Source organism: Aricia agestis, chromosome 7 (genome assembly GCF_905147365.1).
Source record: "Aricia agestis chromosome 7, ilAriAges1.1, whole genome shotgun sequence".
NCBI classification, from domain to species: domain Eukaryota; kingdom Metazoa; phylum Arthropoda; class Insecta; order Lepidoptera; family Lycaenidae; genus Aricia; species Aricia agestis.
Window position 1 is genome coordinate 12,948,869 of NC_056412.1, and position 18,586 is coordinate 12,967,454.

Sequence of the window (18,586 nt, forward strand, 5' to 3'; positions counted from 1 at the left end):
TAAAAGGCAATAATTTATTATAATCCTAGGTTACACGTCCATACTAGCTAGGAAGTAGCTAGGGTTGTAACTTGTCACAGACCATATTATACTCCCATACTAATGCAAATGTGCGAAAGTGTGTCTATCTGTCTCTTTTTACGCTTAAAAACGTTTTTTGATGAAATTTGGTACGGATATACTTTGGGTCCCGGGGATAATATATTTCATCCTGGAAAATGTACGGTTCTCGCGCGATAAACTTTCTGCGGAACGGAGTTGCGGGGATCAAGCAGTCGTTACATATAGTTAAACGATGGTTAACGTTGTTGATGTGAATCCGCCTTGTCGCGATGTCGCGGGCCGCCCTGCATATTCAAATTCCGCCCCAAGCACAGTGTAGCTTCGAGCTACGGCTAGGGCGGGCGGATTATCGCAAACCGCGTTTACATAAAATCTTTATAAGTAGATTGTCATACATTTCCATCTTTCCTTGCTAACAGAAATGTAGTTTTAAAGTAGTCGTTGAGTTGTTTGTGGCTATTTTGGTAATTTATCGATTGTAATTTTATAGGTCAGTGATCTCTCTTTGTTTGGAATAAGGTTTCATGTGACAAGTGCTTGTGTTTGTATGAAGTACTCTCATTATGTTGGTAGGTTAAGTTATATTGAATCCGTTACGTCATTTTACGGATTAGCGCAAAACGATGTAAAAAATATAATTTTAGAAAAAAATTAGTAAAAAAATTATATAATTATTAATTATATCATAAAGCTAATAATTAATATTAACTATGATAAAGATACAATATAACAATAAAATATATTGTTTATGGGTTGCAATAAACTTTTCGAATAACTATTTTTGAATAATGCCGTTTGTTTTTCAATTCTGCGTCTTGTAGAAAATGCGTTTACACTTGTAATGATTATTATTATGAGACGTTTAATTAATAATAATTATTATTTACTTACTTTGACTTCAGTCTTATTGTTTTATAATTTGTATGGCACATAAATTAAGCCTGAGACATACCTACTCTGCATAATGAATATTGACCTAATTATTGTACTTAAATAAACCTGTATTACAAAAAACGTTACATTTATAGCTATACAATTTGACAATGATACATAAATTCAGTTTAATTTCTATGTTTATGTTTAGATCAAAATAACTTAGGATGAAGTATACCCATGAGATCAAAACATTTTGCCAAAGAAGTTTGTCTATTTATTAGCGCTCGTGATGGACTCTAGTAAAATTTTGCTAATCAACAACGCTGATAAAAAGATAAACTCCTGTCAAGGAACGTACAAAAACTGGTCAAAAGCCTACCATGTTGCTACTCGTATGGTGTGTTTTGGCTTGCATCGCGCCGCTCCTGGCCAAAAGCTGCGAGCGAGCGCCGCTACACGCGCAGCCTGCAGACACCTTCTACAAGTTGGGGGTGGCGGGAGACCCCGACTTGTTCCTGCCCGGGGAACTCTATACAGGTAAGAAGATATCTAAGATCCTGCGCGATACAACTTAAGAAAAAGGTAGCCAAGTTTTGTGGAATAGGTATAATTTATTTTATTTTGCGAGTAGTTAGTATTAGAGATCTTTTGACTACTTTCCTTTCCTTTATTCTTCCTTCCTACACGGTACACCATATTAAAATATAGGGACATAACAGTAAAAAACACTAGTTTCTGATCTTTGACGATGCCTTTACCTTTTAGATTAGAATCGGATGCCTACTTGATAAATACCATTAATTTCAGTGTCCTTACAAGGCATCGATAGTGGGCAAGGTCCAACGCCGTTTATAGGATTCGTGATCTGGGCGGAGCTGGAGGAAGAGAATGAGAACAAAACCGAGTCTCCTAATTTACATCAACTTGGCGCGTTCCAAGCGTACGACGCCCAAGCGAAGCTTTACGAAGCGTGCGAGCCCGCTGTCACCAACGCGACTTCGCATCCAAAAACCGAAATACAAGTAAGGATTTTTGAATCTAAAATAAGGGTTAGGTAAATAGTTATTTATTATGTGTACCTAGACGACGATACTAAAACACACAACCACATAAGAATAGTGATCACACACAATCACAATTTCACATAAAAATCCCAAATACATTTAGGTATTATGGACGGCACCGTCGGGCACTGCGGATCTGTGCGTGCGGTTGTGCGTGCGCGCGACGCAAGCTAACGCCGCGGCGCCGACGGTGCTCGCACGCAAGCTATGCCCCGCCCCCATCGCGACGCTCAGCCTGCCGCGCCAGCCGCCCATCGTCGAGCCCTGCTGCGCCTGCGATGAGGCTAAATATGAGGTAGGTTTGCTTTTGTACAATTTTTAATTAAGGCGTTTTTTGCAAAGAGTTTATCTTTGTATTTAGAGTACTTTGGTAAAATCGAAAATGTTTATGTGATATGATAACTTACAAATAATATAAAAATGAATTGTAAAATAATTGTTACTCGATTGGGGTCGATCTCGTTGAATCTGAACTGATTTTTTGAAGTTCGACTTAAAACAAATATTTTAAGAGTCCGTATACGAAATTTTGCCGATTTCGCTGATTAACAGACGTGATTTAACAGTTATTATACTTCGTGCTGCGCCCTCGAATCAGTATAAACTGAATATATTATACATTTGTAGTAACGCCAGGTCACACCATTGCTACACTATAGTCTATAAATTAAAGAGAAAAAAAAAATTATATATTTTTTATCTATGTTCCCTATACTTTTACACTTCCGGTATGATGGCAACCACCTCTGCCGTTTGGCGCTAATGCCGGCTCTCGACATATGGCGGCTCTCGACAGAGGCGAACGCGTTGGCCAACGCGTCTGCGGACGCGTTGGCCCAATGTGTAGAACGGGCGTTCGCGCGTTGGCCGTAGGTATTTAGACGTTGGCCAACGCGCGAACGCCCGTTCTACACATTGGGCCAACGCGTCTGCAGACGCGTTGGCCAACGCGTTCGCCTATGTCGGGAGCCGCCAATAGGCGAACGCGTTGGCCAACGCGTCTGCAGACGCGTTGGCCCAATGTGTAGAACGGGCGTTCGCGCGTTGGCCAACGTCTAAATACCTACGGCCAACGCGCGAACGCCCGTTCTACACATTGGGCCAACGCGTCTGCAGACGCGTTGGCCAACGCGTTCGCCTATGTCGAGAGCCGCCATAAGCCTCATTCGCTTTTTAGTGCCGCGCCACGCTACACTTCTTTATTTCAGGTAAATACGTATTGAAATAAAATGGCGAAACGTGCATCCAATGAAGACAGTTTTGAATTTATAGTTCAAAAACTAGCTAGACTGGAGAAGGAAATAAAACGTTGTAGACGAAATAATTCGTCGTCAAGTTCAAATTCGTCATCGTCGAGTTCTTGTTCAAATTCGGATATCGATATTGAGGATTCAACTTGTAAGTATTCTTACCAGAATTAGTTTCAGATATTTCAGATTCACAAATAATTTAGACTTTAGAATACATCAGAATTGGTTTTAAGACCTCTTCGCCGTATTCGCCGCAATTGCCATAATTTTGTGAGGGTAATTCGAGAAAAATCTGCTGCTATAATTATGGTGAATAATTGCATAAAAGTCAAAAAGAAGTGCATCAGAATACTTTCGGAGTATATCGCCGCACTGTCTCGTGTAATAAGCACCAGATTAGTATTGTGGGAACTATATCGCCGCTATTACACAAAATGAGGGTACGTATATTTTTACATTTTGTACATGTGATAACGTATTTTTTAGGTCAAAGGGTCATGCCAATACCTGAGACCATTAGTACTATATCAGCAGATGGACCTAGTCATATACTGGTACCACCAGGAGATCCTTCTATTGAAATCTCTAATGTCGACGTTGCCGAAAAAGACGTTCAGATGGATATCAACGATATTTTAGGAGATGATCCATCCAATTCCGTCGAATTCGGTCCCGATATCAACAAGGAGTTGCAAGTCGATTTAATCACATAGCGACATCGGCAATAGGCAAGGAAAATCGTAAAGAAATTCTGAAAAAATATCTACTACCCGCAAATTGTAATTATATATCAGCCCCCCTTTTAAATCCAGAAATCAAAAATTCGGCCCATTATGAACAAGCTCTCAAAAGAGACGCCGCATTAGAAAATCGCCAAAAGTTAATGGCCACTGGTCTGGCGGGCTTAGGTCGCATAATTTCGACGCAATTATCCGCTTCGGAGGTAGATAAAAATTTAGTTAAAGAATTAATGGATGTGGGTAGAATATTTTGTGATATTCAATACTGTAATTCAGAAACACGAAAACAATTCATCCTGTCGTTAGTAAAAAGTGATCTACGTAGTCACTTGACTGAAACAAAGATTGATAAATTTCTATTCGGTTCGAATTTTACTGAATCGATAAAAAATGCTAAAGCCGTGTCAAAGTCAAGCTTGGATTTAAAAGGTCAAGCTAAGAAAGATAAGTCGTCCACTTTAACAAACTCTAATAGATATTTAAACTGGAAGGCGAGGACATCGAATCGCAGGCAGCCGGGTCCAGCGCCGGGACCATCGCGCAACTTCTCGCAGCGCACCAAGGTGATTCGCACCCGTCACCGGTAAACGAGGTACGTTACACCGGTCGCCTCTCTAATTTTTACAATCGATGGTCTCTCATAACACGGGACTATACTGTTTTGTCTTGGATAAACGGATACAAGATAGAATTCGATGAAGAACCTCATCAAAATTGTCAACCAGCAGAAAATACGTTTTCTGAATTTGAAAAAATCCGTTTGCCACCCGTTATCCAGGAACTTGTTGATACAAGTATAGGGGCTATTTCAGAATGTCAACCGGTTCCAGAACAGTTTTAAATATCTCGAGTGTTTTTAGTGCCGAAACCAAATGGTAAAATTAGACTAATTTTAAATTTAAAAAATCTCAATAAATTTATAACCACTCAACATTTTAAATTAGAAGATATTCGTACAGTCCTTAAACTGGTAACTAGAGATTGCTTTGTAGCTAATATAGATTTAAAAGATGCCTATTTTCTTATCAAGATTCATGAAGACTCAAGAAAATATCTACGATTCATTGTCAATAATAAATTGAATGAATTTAATGTCCTACCATTTGGTCTCAGCACGGCACCCTATGTATTTACAAAACTTATGAAGCCAGTGGTAAAGTTACTAAGAGAAAGTGGTTTTATGTCATCTATATACTTGGACGATTTATTTTTAGTTGGAGATACTTATCGAGATTGTTATCAATTCGTTATCAAAATATTGTAATAACTCAAAATGTATTAGAGTCATTAGGATTTATAATAAATAAAGAAAAAAGTTTGTCTACGCCGTCGACGTCATGTAAATACTTAGGTTTCATTATAGATACTTATAAATGGCAAATAAGCCTACCACTAGAAAAACGAAATTTTATAAAATCGGAGCTTGAAAATATTGTAAATTTAAAACGTTGTAAAATACGGTTGTTTGCTCGCTTATTGGGTTTATTGGCCTCTGCATGCCCTGCTATTGAATATGGAAGGCTATATACAAAAAAAAAAAAAAAATAGAACGTGTTAAATTTTTTAATTTAAAAAACAATTGTGATAATTATGAAGCGTACATGTGTATTCCGCGTTCATTATTACCGGACTTAAATTGGACCGATTCTATCAAACATTCTGTTCACAGAATACTATTAGACAAATACGCGTTAGAGGTTTATTCTGACGCCTCAACTACGGGGTGGGGATCAGCATGTAATGGCAAAACGGCTAGTGGATCTTGGTCTAACGAAGAAATGTTGTTACATATAAACCATCTCGAATTATTAGCGGCCTTTTTTGCATTAAAAATATTTGTTAATGGTCATAGGAATTGTCAAGTTTTGCTTAGAATTGATAATACCACTGCCGTAAGCTATATTAATCGTATGGGTGGAGTAAAATATCCACATTTAAATAAAGTCACAAAAGATATTTGGTAGTGGTGTGAGGCACACAAAATCTTTATTTTTGCATCCTATGTGAAATCGTCTGATAATTATATAGCAGATTTTGAATCGAGAAGAAAACATCCCGATATTGAATGGTCGTTAACGGATTTTTCTTTTAGAAATTTAAAAGAAAATTTACTTAAACCCCAAATAGATTTACTTGCTTCAAGAATAAACAATAAATGCCAGAAATATGTCTCCTGGCATAGAGACCCTGTTGATGTAGATGCGTTTACACTAGACTCGTCTCATGAATTGTTTTACGCGTTTCTACCATTTTCGCTTATTCTAAAGTGCTTACGAAAAGTTATCGTAGATAAAGCAGTAGGTATAATGGTAGTTCCTAATTAGCCCACGCAACCGTGGTATCCTTTGTTTAAACGGCTCGTTATTTCTGATTTAATTACCCTGGATCATAACGATATTATCTTACCATGTTACAGCAATCGCAATTTTCAAACGCACGTTACCCTGGTTGCCGGGATATTGTCAGGGAAGCGTTGCTCAAGCGCGGAGTTCTCGATGCTGCATTAGAAATAACTATGGCAGGGTGGTCTTCAAATACCATAAAACAGTACGATGTATGTTTTAAACGTTGGTATGTAAACTACTCAAAACAAAATAGGGCCCACTTGATTTTTATCATCGGCAAAGAAAACAATCAAAAAAATATATTATTTATGGGTAGATATAGTGAGGGTAAAGTGTTATTAATTGCGTAAACCAATAAAATAATGATAATAACTTTAATTTTCTTAAAAATACACATTAGCATGAAAAAATATTTTTTTTACGTAAAAACTGATTTTTTCATTTTATTTTTGGTAATTTGACGAATAGGGCGGGTTACATAAGGGTGTCCTAGTATCGAGTGGGTCCTCCTCTATTACGAACGCACTCTCTGAGCCTGTTTGGGACACTCTCAATTAAGTGGGTGACATTTTCCTGGGGTATTTGCTCCCAGCACATTTTTAAAGCGTTTATGAGCTCCTGTTCACTATTCACTTCAGTATAATTTGCTTTTAGGCTTCTTTTCATCTGGTCCCATAAATGCTCGATCGGATTGAGGTCGGGGCTCATTGCCGGCCACGGTAAAACTGAGATATTCGCTTCAGATAGTGCCGTCTGGGTTAGGCGAGCGGTATGCGCACGAGCATTATCCTGCATGAGAATAAAATTATTGCCCACACCTTGTGCATAGGGGACGATATGAGGTCGGACCACACGCTCGACGTAGCTGGCAGCAGTTACGGTACCCTCGTTTAGAATTACCAGCTCCGTTTTACCCATTAAGCTGATACCGCCCCACACCATAACACTGGGCCCCCCAAACCGATCAGTCTCGCGGATGCAAGGGTTGGTAAAGCGTTCACCTTCTCTTCTCCACACTCGTATGCGTCTGTCATCACTTGAAAACTTAACTTTTGTCTCATCTGTGAAGAGTACAGTCCTCCAATTGTCCATGGTCCAATCCAAACGCTCACGTGCGAACCTAAGACGAGCTGCACGATGAGCCCTCGTGAGTTTAATGCGCACAACACGCACTCTGGATCGTTGTCCGTCATCATGCAGTCTGTTTCGGACCGTTTGGTCACTTACCAGCGTACCAGTGGCTTGCCGGAGTCGATTTTGTAGAGTACGGGCGGTGACGGTGCGCTCTCTACGGGCAGACAATCGAAGGAATCGATCGTCTTGAGTCGTTGTGGATCGTGTTCTACCTGATCCAGGTCTCCTAGCTACACTGCCAGTCTCCTGATAGCGTTCCCACACATTTCTGATAGCTCGTCGTGATACTCTAAGTCGTAATGCTACTGATCTCTGTGACTCTCCCTCTTGCAGCAATACCACAGCTCTTGAAGCACTTTCCATGTTCATATGGTTCCGAATACGTGGCATTATAACGTGCTCTAGTAACTCAATTAAAAAAACAGTAAAACAAAGCAAAAAGCGCCTGTAACGATAGTCGGAATACAACTGAATAAGAAATTGGGCATTGGGTGATTTTTACTCAGTTTGTTTTGCCTGACCACTTGAGGGTAAAAATTAGAAAAAGTGTTCTTCTAAAGATCTATAACAACTCATAAACATGTAAGTTTTACGGTGAAACACTTGAACTGGCCCATAAATAAGTCTAAAGCAACATGTTTACACTTTTTGTGAAAAAATCGTGGTGGGCCCTATTTTGTTTTGAGTAGTTTATTTTGCCAAAATAATAACGTTGATTTTTTCAAGCCATCGGTTGCACAGATATTAGAATTTTTAACAAAAATTTATAACGATGGGGGCAAATATGGTAGATACTGTTAACAGCCATAGAGCCGCTCTCGCATTAATTGCTAATGACGTGTCTAGTGACATTAGAATATCGAGATTTTGTAAAGGCGTATATAATTTAAGACCTCCATTGCCTAAATATAATACGACTTGGGATGTGGCTATAGTGTTAAATTACTTAGGATCTCTATTTTCAAATGAAAATTTACCACTAGAGAAACTTTAAAAAAAGTGTATCACTTTACTTGCCCTTGTCACTGCACATAGAGTGCAAACACTTTCAAAAATTAAAGTTAACGAATTAATTACTTTGAATGACCAAATTATTATAAAGATAAGGGACATAATTAAAACCTCCAGAATTGGAACTAATCAGCCAACTTTACATTTACCTTTCTTTAATGATCGTGTAGAAGTTTGCCCTGCAAAAACATTGTTAGCTTAAATAGAAAAAAACTAGAGAACTAAGAAAGTCTGATTACATATTCATTAGTTTTCAAAAACCTCACAATTGTGTCACGGGACAGACCTTGAGTCGCTGGATAAAGTGTACATTAGGAGATAGTGGAATTGACATTTTATCCTTTTCATCACACAGTACTAGGCATGCTGTCTCTTCCAAAGCGTTTAAGCTTGGCGTCAGTCTGGACGTGATACGACAGACTGCTGGATGGAGTGCCAATTCCACAACATTTGCAAAATTTTATAACCGACCTATTCTAAATGAAGATGACAATATAGCCTTAGCTAAAACAATTTGTTCTCTTTGATTTTTTGTATTCCTTAGTTTTTATGTTATTGTTAATCATTGTTTTTTATTTTTATATTAAAAATCAAATGATTGATAAAAACATGATGTTTCCTTTAACATCTCTCAACATCTACAAGTGTATAATATATTCAGTTTATACTGATTCGAGGGCGCAGCACGAAGTATAATTAGTGATTAAACGAACTTACCTGTAGGTGAAGTTCAATCATAATTATACGGAGTGCTGCGCCCGAAGAATCAGTAACCCACCCAAACCCAAAAAGCCCTATTAATTAAGGAAACATAATTTTATTTTCTAAACTAAATGAGGCTTAGCGCCAAACGGCAGAGGTGGTTGCCATCATACCTGAAGTGTAAAAGTATAGGGAACATAGATAAAAAAATATATAAATTTTTTTTCTTTTTAATTTATAGACTATAGTGTAGCAATGGTGTGACCTGGCGTTACTACAAGTGTATAATATATTCAGTTTATATTGATTCTTCGGGCGCAGCACTCCGTATAATTATGATTGAACTTCACCTACAGGTAAGTTCGTTTAATCACTAAAAATACAGTATTTCTTTAAGTTTTAATGCACAACATGTAAGATCATTTCAATTATAATCTAATGTTGGAGCTAGATTTTTGTTTTTTTTAAGTATTTTTAAATAATCCAACTCAAACCCTCGACAGTTTTGTGATTTTTGCTGTAAAAGGTTTAGAATATCACCTGTTTATGGATTGTATTGACGTCTTAACGGTATGAAAAAAATACAATGTACTGTTGAGAAAGTCGTCTATACAATGTTGGAATTACTTTTTACCACTTTAATATGAAATAGTTGAGTAAAAAAATATGTAACTCGGCAAAATTTTAGAGAAAATGGGCAAAGAATTTCTGTTAATTTCGGCAACTTGGAGCTGTAATTCATAAAAATAAAATGACAGAAATAATCTATAGATAAAATTATATCCAATTCGAGACAAAGAAAAAAAAAAGAAAAGCAAATTGTGCCAAAAAACACGATTCAAAACAACCTAAATCTCACATTAGCCTTGCGGCGAGTAATATAATGTGAGATTTAGGTTGTTTTGAATCGTGTTTTTTGGCACAATTTGTTTTTTTTTTCTTTTTTCTCGAATTGGATAGAATTTTATCTATATAGATTATTTCTGTCGTTTTCTTCAAAATTTCGGCAAAATTCAAGCATACATAATTTCATGCTGTACTATTCACTATTACATTATAGAAAATAATTTTATAAAATAATATGTTTTTAAGGTAACATTCGAAGGCATGTGGTCTCGGAACACGCACCCGCGCGAGTTTCCGCCGGAGAGCGCGCGCGCGCACTTCGGCGACGTGATCGGCGCGTCGCACACCGCGCAGTACCGCGTGTGGCAGGAGGGCCGCGTCGCCAGCGCCGGCCTGAGACGACTGGCCGACGACGGCATGACTACTGCGCTAGAGAAGGAGTTGAAAGCCGAGGTGGGAATATTATCCTATGTTTTAGATTTCACACCATAAACGTACGGACCATGCAGGAGCATAGGTGGCAGCACATGTCTAGGAAATGATCAATTTTAAGTGTTGGATTGGCGACACCAGTTTGCAGCAACATCGTTCCACGCGTTCTCTATTAGAAATTTATAAATATCGATTAGTAAATGCTAAATTAAAAATTAAAATATAAATTCCAAAAGATGCACTCGTATAAATTAGTGGCCTTTACCCAATATTATTTAGCAGCCAAGTTCCCATAGCTTGAAATAAGTACTTCAACATCGAGCTTGTTCGCGATCGAGTGTAATACTCGATTTTAATAATATTTATGTCATTCTCTTTAACTTCTGATAATTTCCTGTTTCGTTGTTTTCAGAGCGATCACATCCGCACAATAATCAAGGCTCGCGGCATATCGTGGCAGCAGATAGCTGGCGCGGGGACGCCGTCGACGTTCGCGGTATTCCGCGTTGACGCGAAGCACCACCTGATGTCGCTAGCAGCAAAACTCGCGCCGTCGCCTGACTGGATAGTAGGCGTGTCGGCGCTGGAGCTGTGCAACGCCAACTGCACGTGGCGTCGCGCCGCCACGCTGCCGCTGTACCCGTACGACGCGGGCACGGACAGCGGGATCACGTATACGGTATTAAATTGGGATTTGTATTAAAATATAATGAGTCTGGTCTGGGTCCACATTTGCATTTTGGTGAATCGTATCCTCGTTGATTGACGTGTATCATGGATTCATGATCAAGCTAGTTTGGACCCAATGATATATCATACACAAAAATGCTGCAAATGTGAACACAGGTAAAAGTTGTTTGAAGGCGAAGGCATTGCTTCATCTAAAATGTTTCCCATATAGATGGGAACATTAGGATATTTTGACGTGATTATAAATCCTACCAAAAACAGTATAAACAAATCAGCTCAACATCAGAGTGTTGCAAAAGTCTAAAAAATTCAGTCGCGTCGCCAACCGTCAATACCTGCGGCGCCGGTGCGCGCGCTGCGTCCGGACTGGCCGCGCGACGCCCGCTCGCCGTTCTACGGCGCGGGGGAAATGCGTCCGTTCGCCCGCCTGCGACTCAACCGGCTGCGGCTGTACGAGAAGAGCTGTGATGCTTCAGGTTAGTAATATGACGCACTAGCTTTTTCAGCTAAATAGTATTCCGGGCATACAAACTTTGATACTTTTTTGAACTCGATGAGACGGGAAGCCTACGATTAGCAGTTGACGATAATAGGCTTATGATGATATTGTGTTGTCAGAGTCAGCGGGGGAGACGGTGGGCGAGGGGTCGGCGTGCGCGGTGCACGCGTGGGGCGCGTGGGGGCCGTGCAGCGTATCGTGCGGGGCGGGGCGAGCGGCGCGCCAGCGGCACTACGTGTGGCCGGCACGCGCGCGCGCCGACGCCTGCCGCCTCCAGCTGACAGAGTACCGCGCTTGTCGGGGACCGAGGATGCACTGCAGGTGACGTCACGACTCGTGACGATTGGTTTATTGTTTGACGATGAAATACGACATAAATGTTAATGACGTTGGAAAACTTTATATTTATAGTTTATAATTTAAGCAGATGTCGCTTAATATTATTTTAAAGGCCATAATGTGTAGATTCTAAATTAGTTAACACCAGTAAAGCCTAAGATGGGGAAATTGAGCTTTTACTACTATTTACTTGGTGAATTTCAGATTTGCATAAACCTTTAATTGCAAAGGACACAATTAATTTTTCAAAATTTTAACTCAACTGTCGTTCGGCATTGTAAACTTATAGTACCAATGATGCTACTTTAGGGTGCAATCGGAGTACGAACCGGAACCTGCTGTATCGGCGGGACCGTGCGCGTTATCTGCGTGGTCGGAGTGGTCACCGTGCGAGGGGTGTGGCGTACGCGCGCGCACCCGCCACTACCTGCGGCCGCGCGCGCACAAGCGCTGCAGCCGCGGATACCGCGCACGCACTGTCATGAGCCAGGCGCGCCCGTGCGACGCTGGACCCTGTTTCAAGTAAACACGTATTACGTGCCAACAAAGTTATTCATAGGCAAAAAGCCTATTTGCCTATGAATTAACTTTGATGGTTAATTCATAGGCGAATAGGGGGCTATGCTAACCTACGTTAGGTTAGGTTAGTTAGCTATTCAAAGTTAAAAATGTCGGCTAGCGCCAAGCTTGACAAAACCCGAGCAAATAACGTAGGTCTGCCGTCTGCCTATGCTCGTTAGAGTACTGTTTTAGTCCGAGATTATAAGAAAGCTTATTATGACTGTTTCTTATTTAAACGAAATACTCTTTGCAGGCCACCTGATGATTTTGCAAATGCGACAAATTTCGACTGGTTCTATATTGTAAGTTTCTTTGTAATTTTATCTAAGGTTTGTGTATAATGTTACGTAAGTATATATTAATATATACTTACGTAACATTATAATGTAATAAAGTAGTAATCCTAATGTCGTTTAGCTGGACTTTACACATCTTACGTATTTTGACTGTGGAGTCCGAGACATCTTTAGTAAACTTACACAACTAAAATGTAAATAAGCAAACAATATTACTTTCGTTTGTAAAGACTACACTAGCTGATCACTTAACTTTTTTATGTGAATTCCAAATTTCTTATTCTCTTGCCAGGACAACCCGCGCGGCTCGTGCCCTACTGGTCCGTGGGGCGAGTGGTCGGCGTGCGCGGCGCGGTGCGGGCGCGGGCGGCGGTTGCGTACGCGCCTGCTGTTAGCTCCGGCGCCGCGTACGCAGCACGCACTCACGCGGCGCCTGCTCGCCACGTGGAATAAGATCTTCGCGCAGCTGCAAGGGCTGGTGAGTTTGACATTTTAAATGAAACTTATTTAGGCGCGTTTAAAGTGAAATTTCAAAGACATACAAATAGACAAACGACGTCTTGTAAAAGATGGTCGAAATAAAAATATTTTTGCGTCATAACGCCGTCACGATTTCAGACAGAAGTTTTTCTTCTACACTTGTTCTTTTTTTATTATTTTGTTACCCTCAGATAGTTTTTAGTAGGTGAAGTTTTTTGTTATTGATAAAACTCTATAGGGAGAAGTATTTTTTTCTTGAGCCTCCCTTTTCCGGCAAGTATAGCTAACGTGAATACGGTTTAACAGGAAGTTGCGGACGTGAACGCGACTCATGACGAGCCGGAGGTGGAGGCGCTGGTGGAGCAGCACCTGGAGCTCTGCCAGTTCACGCTGACGCAGCAGGAGGCGCTGTGCGACGGCGACGACCCCGACTGCGCCAACGACACCGTGTCCAGCGGTGAGTCGATTATGACGAAGGGCGTTTTATCCACAGACATAGATCAAGATAGATACCGCATGTGTATGTACTTCGCGTGACATATCGCGTCCCAAACGGCGAGCAATGCTCGTCTTTCGAAAGTCTGTTCTTTAGTCTGCTATTGGAATCGGACGTCAATCGGAATTATAAAAATGTCTAAATGCCTAATTGTGACATATTGAGCTGTAGAAATTCGAATAGAAACGTTGGCCTAGATAATGGACACGTTTCTTATCATCGGTACGTCACAGTAGGTAAGAAAAAAGTGGCACGCTCGTTTTCTTACAAATGGAGGGACATGCGGTATCTATCTTGATCTATGTCTGTGGTTTTATCCATTAGGGCTCCCACGCATAATTGCGAATTCGCATCGCATCGCAAATATCTGCGGCAAAACTCATAAAAAAAACTCAATAAAAATGACATTGCGATGCGATGCAAATGCACCTGATTGTCTGACAAGTAAGATGATCCATGCGTCGGATGGGCATGTAAAAAGTCGGTCCTGCGCCTGATCTTTCGCCGGTCGTGTCGGTCTTCCGTCCCACTGGGTTATGAGAGTAAAGGAATAGAGAGTGCTCTTGTGTACTGCGCACACACTTGGGAACTATAAAATACTCCTGCGCAACTGGCCCGGTTTCAATGAAACCGGCCACCGTCACCGAAACCGGTGTGGGAGTTATAATTATATTATATTTAGATGACATTATTTATTTATTACTTTTTTTAGACGACTGTAGCATGCCCGTGTCGGTCGGCCACTGTCGCGGGTACGACGAGCGTTGGTTCTACGACGTCGAGTGGCGAGTGTGCGAGCCGTTCGGCTACACCGGCTGCGGCGGGAACAAGAACAACTACAAGAGCAGGGAGGCCTGCGAGGCCGCCTGCGGGCATAACCACACATATTCCGCAGGTGAGTTGTGCGAAAGTGAACCGTATTATAAAAAAATAAGGTGTACTTCAGATTGAAATAACCTTGTAAGATTCCTCAATTAAGGTGCCAGTATCCTGGGGGGATGGGGGGAAAATTTTCAAATACGAATATCTCCTGAACGGGGGGTTTCCTAAAGGTGAAAGTGATATGTGGGGGTCCTCCCCACCTCTCTTACCCACCCTCCCCCAAAATCGTAGGGCAGTATACTAAACTTTTACCTAAATATTTCTAAGTGCGGCCGTAAGATGCCAAAACAGTAATAATAAGTTTAAATATCAGCAGAAACAACAGAGTCGGCGGAACCGACGGCCAAACGCATGAAGGCGACTCCCTCGAGCGCTGACAACGAGGTGATGCAGAACGATGGTCCGATAGAACGTAAGTCACACAGAAAAACTTTCTGTCATCTTAGGAATTTTCCCAATCTATAATTATTGTATCATTTTGATGGAAACACAATGGCGAGAGCCTTAAATAACGTGGTCGGTTCGATCCACTTAGGGTTGATTCAGACCGCAACGCGACGCGTAGATGCATTTCTAAATTTATATGGATTTGACAGATTCGCAAGACGTCTAACGCAATTGAAATCTGTCAAATCCATACAAATTTATGCCGCGCCGCGCCTCGCCTCGCCTCGTCGCGTTGCGGTCTGAATTGACCCTTAAGGTCGTCCACCGTATCGGAATCGGACCGCACGGAGCGGACGGATTTGTTGCTTTGTTATTGATCTCTATGTTAATGGAGACGTTTGAGAATATTTTTGCTCTTTTATAGATAACTTGATGAAACAAGCCATGAAGCTGCATTGACTTTGCACTAAATAGTAGCATCTTCTGGGCAAAAGTTCAATATGTATTATTTAAACAGAGGCGGACTGCGAGACGGGTCCTTGGCTGGGATGGAGCGAGTGTTTCGGTAGCTGCGACGTCGCCGTCAAACTCAACTATCGTTTGATACTGGTAAGCGAGTTTCGTATTATTTGGCAATTGGCATCTACATGCCATAATGGCAATCACGAATGCGCCATCTAACAATTAACAACAGTCTTCCGTCCCACTGGGTTATGAGAGTAAAGGAATAGAGAGTGCTCTTGTGTACTGCGCACACACTTGGGAACTATAAAATACTCCTGCGTAGCTGGCTTGGTTTCAATGAAACCGGCCACCGTCACCGAAGCCGGTGTGGGAGCTATTATTATATTATAGTGTTGACTATTTGGTAAGAGAATGTTTATATATCATCTGGAAAAAACCGCTTAAACCGGTAAGACCGCTATTTTGCACGTTTTCATATTTTTTTATATTTATTTTGTATTTGTCTTTTTATGTTTCTTATGTTTTTTTATATGCAAATAAATAATTTATTATTATCACTTCAGCGTCCCGCAACAGGTGGTGGTCGGGCGTGCCACAAGGTGGTGAAAAGCCGTTCTTGTCGGCCCGCGCACTGCAAGCGCTCCAACACTACCGACACTCATCATGACGACTAGGACTAAGTAATGTAGGTAGTTGGAATTTCGCAATAAAATCTTAGTTATAGGTGATTTTATATAATACAGATAGACGAGCCCTGGTACGAGCCCTGGCATATAAAGCGTTTTGTCGTCGTTTATCCATCAATATAGATGGGAAAAGGCCCGAGCGTTTCTAAATTACGGACGATTTAAATACAGTTTTCTCTAAGCGAAGTGAATCTTTAACTCTTTAATCCTTCGAATCTATTGTTATTCTATTGTATCTCGCTCACCGGTGAGCTTGATGGGTTAAATATATACTGTAGTGCCTGGCAATTTCTTATTAATTATTGCCGGAGGTATAATGACAATTGATATTATGTCTTCTTGTTTGTAAAGTGAAAATTATTAAAATATTTATGATGTTAATGGAAGTCAAATACAGTTCAATATTGTTAATTTTAGTAATAAAATATTTTGAGAAGTCGATAAAATAGATTTTATAGTATATAAAAAAATCGTTTCTTTATAATCCTTTCAAATCTAGTTTATAAAGAAAATAGTAATTATCAGCAGTGGCGGGGCAAGACGTTTTATGTAGGCAAGATTGCTCCCGCGATTGATAGATGACGCAAGAGGACGGATTCTGTTGAAAGAATTTTCTGATACTCAAACTTACATTTATATACTTATAGTAGAGGAGGGGAGGGTGCTATTTTTGTAGTCACTCGAGCGTCATGGAGACCTAGTAGGTTTTTTATATTAGGTAAAGCTGATAAAAAAATAGTAAGAGCGTTTTTTATTTTAGTGGTGGGTTCAGAAACTGCAGCCATTTTAAAGTTTTGAAAAAGAAAATATATTTAGGAAATTGCTTATTTATGTCAGTTATAAATATATTTTAGACAACAAGGAATAAATCACTTAGTTTAGTGCAAAATAAAATATCTGCGAAGCTTAGTTAGGAAAATATGAAGCTTTATTTTTTTTATATTTTAAAATGTCCCTACAGGCTTACTTAACCTTTGAATCGTCAGTGCTTTATATGGAAGCTTATTTGGGGTATACTAAACATCCCCTATCCTAATCTGACAGATCCGATGACATTTCAATATAAAAAAAAAACATTAACCACGTGAGAAATCTGATTTCTATAACCTGATAACTGGACACATGTTGGAACAACAACAACAACACAAGCTTAATCTGACACGCTCGAGTTGCTCCCGAAACTCTTCCCCTCCCCAACTATTATCTATACTTACTTAAACTTTTCATTTATGAAGATAAGGGAGCATACCCATACTACGTGACCTAGTAAGTACAAAGAGTAGATATTGTTACGGTACTCGAGCCTCCTAGAAAGTTCCACTTGTTTACTTGTTTACGTGAATCGGGAATTTTATGGAATTCGTCTCGCCATATAAAAAGCCGTAGGTAGACGGCCTGGTAGTTCAGTTCGAATCGAACTATCATCAAGCGATCTTCGGAGTGAAAACAAGTGATCAATAGTGAGTGAACCAGTGAACTTACGACTCGGCAACGACCTAGGACAGTGATAGTGCTTAGTGTTTTGGACTTAGTGCTTAGTGTTTGAGACCTAGTGTTTAGTGCAGTGTTAATAAAGTCTTTCAAGAGAGTCAGCAGGTCTTTCTCTCCAAATCCTCGAACCCTAGCACGTAACAACTGGTGTCAGAAGTGGGATTTGGAGATGCCATTGACTCCGAGAGAGGACTTCAAGGGGAGTGTCAGGACAAGGGCGCAGCGAGCTGCTGGCATTGACTCCGAGAGAGGAGTGGCGGAGGCCACACCCATTGGGGACCAAGCTCCGCCCACTAAGGGACAGGCCCCACCCACTGGCCCCGCCCACTGACCACGCCCACCAGGCTCCGCCCACTTTGACTGAAGCCACGCCCACTTTCTCCGCCCACCGGGACACGCCCACTGGCCACGTCCCTCAGGCTCCGCCCACTTTGGGCGTGGCCACGCCCACTGGCTCCGCCCACCAGGCCACGCCCACTCAGGCCACGCCCACTAGCTCCGCCCACCGAGCTCCGTCTTTTCAACCCCTGCCTACTGGCTCCAGCCACCATGCATCGCCCGTAGCTTCTGCGGCCCCTCAAGTGGCTCCTCAATTACAAAGCCTAATTGAGTTAATTCAGGCTCTGCAAGAATCACAAGACCGCAAGTTCGGCGCTTTACAAGAGTCACAAGACCGTAAGCTCGGCGCTTTGCAAGAATTTCAGAAGGCTGAAATCAGAGCGATTCGAGAATCACAAGAGCAGCAAAAAGACCTCCAAGAAAAAGCGCTTGGAGCTATAAAGGATGTTAGTGACACGGTGACTAAGCTTCGTAAAGATGTCGACGTAATGGACGAACGCGTTACCGGGCTA

The 18,586-nt window shown here is 40.9% G+C and overlaps 1 protein-coding gene across 3 annotated transcripts; it reads left to right on the top strand.

Annotated features, from left to right (window-relative positions):
• The first annotated feature begins 272 nt into the window (after positions 1–272).
• On the top strand, positions 273–16,603 carry LOC121728692 (spondin-1-like). Of its 3 annotated transcripts, XM_042116923.1 has the most exons (17): positions 273–451; positions 554–632; positions 1,148–1,476; positions 1,747–1,961; positions 2,107–2,298; positions 10,278–10,484; positions 10,876–11,142; positions 11,467–11,629; positions 11,772–11,973; positions 12,301–12,513; positions 12,806–12,854; positions 13,141–13,326; positions 13,635–13,785; positions 14,537–14,719; positions 15,020–15,118; positions 15,611–15,702; positions 16,122–16,603. In XM_042116923.1, the coding sequence occupies exons 3-17, from the start codon at positions 1,320–1,322 to the stop codon at positions 16,230–16,232; spliced, it is 2,487 nt and encodes an 828-aa protein (XP_041972857.1). In that variant the 5' UTR covers positions 273–451; positions 554–632; positions 1,148–1,319; the 3' UTR covers positions 16,233–16,603. The 3 variants fall into 3 exon arrangements, with proteins under 3 accessions (XP_041972857.1, XP_041972855.1, XP_041972856.1); XM_042116921.1 differs by lacking the exon at positions 554–632 and having other exon boundaries at positions 273–553; XM_042116922.1 differs by lacking the exon at positions 554–632 and having other exon boundaries at positions 273–527; positions 1,221–1,476.
• Positions 16,604–18,586: the final 1,983 nt, after the last annotated feature.

Bases quoted from the DNA above. Each gene is read 5' to 3' on its own strand.
- LOC121728692 (XM_042116921.1), top strand. From the start codon at position 1,320: ATGTTGCTACTCGTATGGTGTGTTTTGGCTTGCATCGCGCCGCTCCTG. The intron at 1,962-2,106 runs GTAAGGATTTTT...AAATACATTTAG, and splicing joins ATCCAAAAACCGAAATACAA to GTATTATGGACGGCACCGTC. The intron at 12,855-13,140 runs GTAAGTTTCTTT...TTCTCTTGCCAG, and splicing joins ATTTCGACTGGTTCTATATT to GACAACCCGCGCGGCTCGTG.